The 1729-nt window shown below is 65.7% G+C and overlaps 1 protein-coding gene across 1 annotated transcript in view; it reads right to left on the bottom strand.

The window, feature by feature from the left end:
• Window positions 1–1729, bottom strand: part of LOC130588003 (calpain-1 catalytic subunit-like) — a gene marked incomplete at both ends in the record, with an annotated part of 7337 nt that overhangs the window by 2835 nt on the left and 2773 nt on the right. The window contains 6 exons of the mRNA XM_057388961.1: window positions 2–160; window positions 235–395; window positions 469–543; window positions 624–709; window positions 1542–1625; window positions 1709–1726. Of these exons, the coding sequence (XP_057244944.1) occupies window positions 2–160; window positions 235–395; window positions 469–543; window positions 624–709; window positions 1542–1625; window positions 1709–1726 (583 nt within the window). The remainder of the gene's footprint in view (window position 1; window positions 161–234; window positions 396–468; window positions 544–623; window positions 710–1541; window positions 1626–1708; window positions 1727–1729) is intronic.

Raw genomic sequence — 1729 nt, 5'->3', positions numbered from 1 at the left:
ATGGTCTCCATGTCCTTTCCGTAGCGGCGCTCGCGGCGCCGGTGCTTCTGCATCAGCGCCAGCAGGAAGCTGCAGCCGGGCTCGCGCCCTCCGTCCTCGTCCCTCTCATCGTCCACCTCCTCCAGCTGGATCTTGAACTGGGGGTTGATCCAGAAGGTGGCTGGGGAAGGGGCGGCAGAGGCTCAGCGGGCACCGGGCYGGGTGGATCGGGGTGCCCGGGGCACCGGCGCGTACCGGGGTAGTTCCTGCAGCCGCCGGCCGTGCTGCCGCGCCGCCAGGTCCCGTCGTAGAGCCGCGTGTTCCACTTGCGGAACTTGCGSGACTGCAGCGCGTCCGGGGTCAGGTTGCAGATCTCCAGGCGGGTGAATTCGCGCAGGAAATCGCGGAAGGACATCCTGAGGGAAGGATTCTGTCTCATTTTGGGGCACGGAAAATGGAAAAAGGGTTTGGGGTGGAGTTTTTCCCTACCAGAACTCGCCGTCCTCCATCCTGACCATGAGCTGCTGGCGCAGSGATGGCTCCACCGCGTGCCACTCGGCCGAGCTGCGGGGACAGCGGGGTCACACCAGCTCCTCACTGCTAACGAACCTCCCGCTCGTTAACAAACGCTAACGAAGCCTCACCCGTCGCTCCAGGCGCCCGTCCACTCCACCTCTCCCCAGGGGTTGCGCATCCGGATCAGCTCCAGGGCCTGCCCGCGGTACGGGATCTGCGCGTGGAGAGGTCAGGGCTGTGCCACCCTGATCCCACTGACCTCACTGTGCCACTCTGACCCCACTGTGCCACTCTGACCCCACTGACCCCGCTGTGCCCCCTGACCCCACTGTGCCACCCTGACTCCATGGTGCCACCCCAACCCCGCTGTACCACCCTGGCCACCCTGACCCCACTGACCCCACTGACCCCACTGTGCCACCCCAACCCACTGTGCCACTCTGACCCCGCTGTGCCACCCTGACCCGGCTATGCCTCACTGACCCCACTGTGCCATCCTGACCTTGCTGTGCCCCACTGACCCCACTGACCCCATGGTGCCACCCCAACTCCGCTGTGCCTCACTGACCCCACTGTGCCATCCTGACCTTGCTGTGCCCCACTGACCCCACTGACCCCACTGTGCCACCCCAACCCCACTGTGCCACTCTGACCCCACTGTGCCCCACTGACCCTGCTGTGCCACTCTGACCCCACCGTGCCCACTGACCCTGCTGTGCCACCCTGACCCCACTGACCCCACTGTGCCCACTGACCCCGCTGTGCCATCCTGACCTTGCTGTGCTACCCTGACCCCACTGTGCCACTCTGACCTTGCTGTGCCACCCTGACCCCTCTGAGCCACTCTGACCCTGCTGTGCCACTCTGACCCCGCTGTGCCACCCTGACCCTGCTGTGCCACCCTGACCCCACTGACCCTGCTGTGCCACCCTGACCCCTCTGTGCCCCACTGACCCCATGGTGCCACCCCAACCCTGCCATGCCCCGCTGACCCCACTGTGCCCCGCTGTGCCCCACTGTGCCCCCCACCCTGGCACTGTCCCCACCTGCTTGGCGCCTGTCACCGAGTAGGCGTGGCCCTTCACCAACTTCTTGAAGGTCACGGCCTCCATGTCGAAGGCGCTGGTTATCTGCGAGGAACCACCGCCGCGTTACCATGGAAACCACCCCGATCCCRCCCTTTTTTCCCCCAAAATGTCCTTTGTGGGCTCACATCGATGGAGCAGCCGAGCAG

Source organism: Malurus melanocephalus, unplaced genomic scaffold (genome assembly GCF_030028575.1).
Source record: "Malurus melanocephalus ecotype Western Australia unplaced genomic scaffold, MMel_1.1 scaffold_3010, whole genome shotgun sequence".
NCBI lineage: Eukaryota > Metazoa > Chordata > Aves > Passeriformes > Maluridae > Malurus > Malurus melanocephalus.
This window is presented reverse-complemented; position numbering and strand designations above follow the sequence as displayed.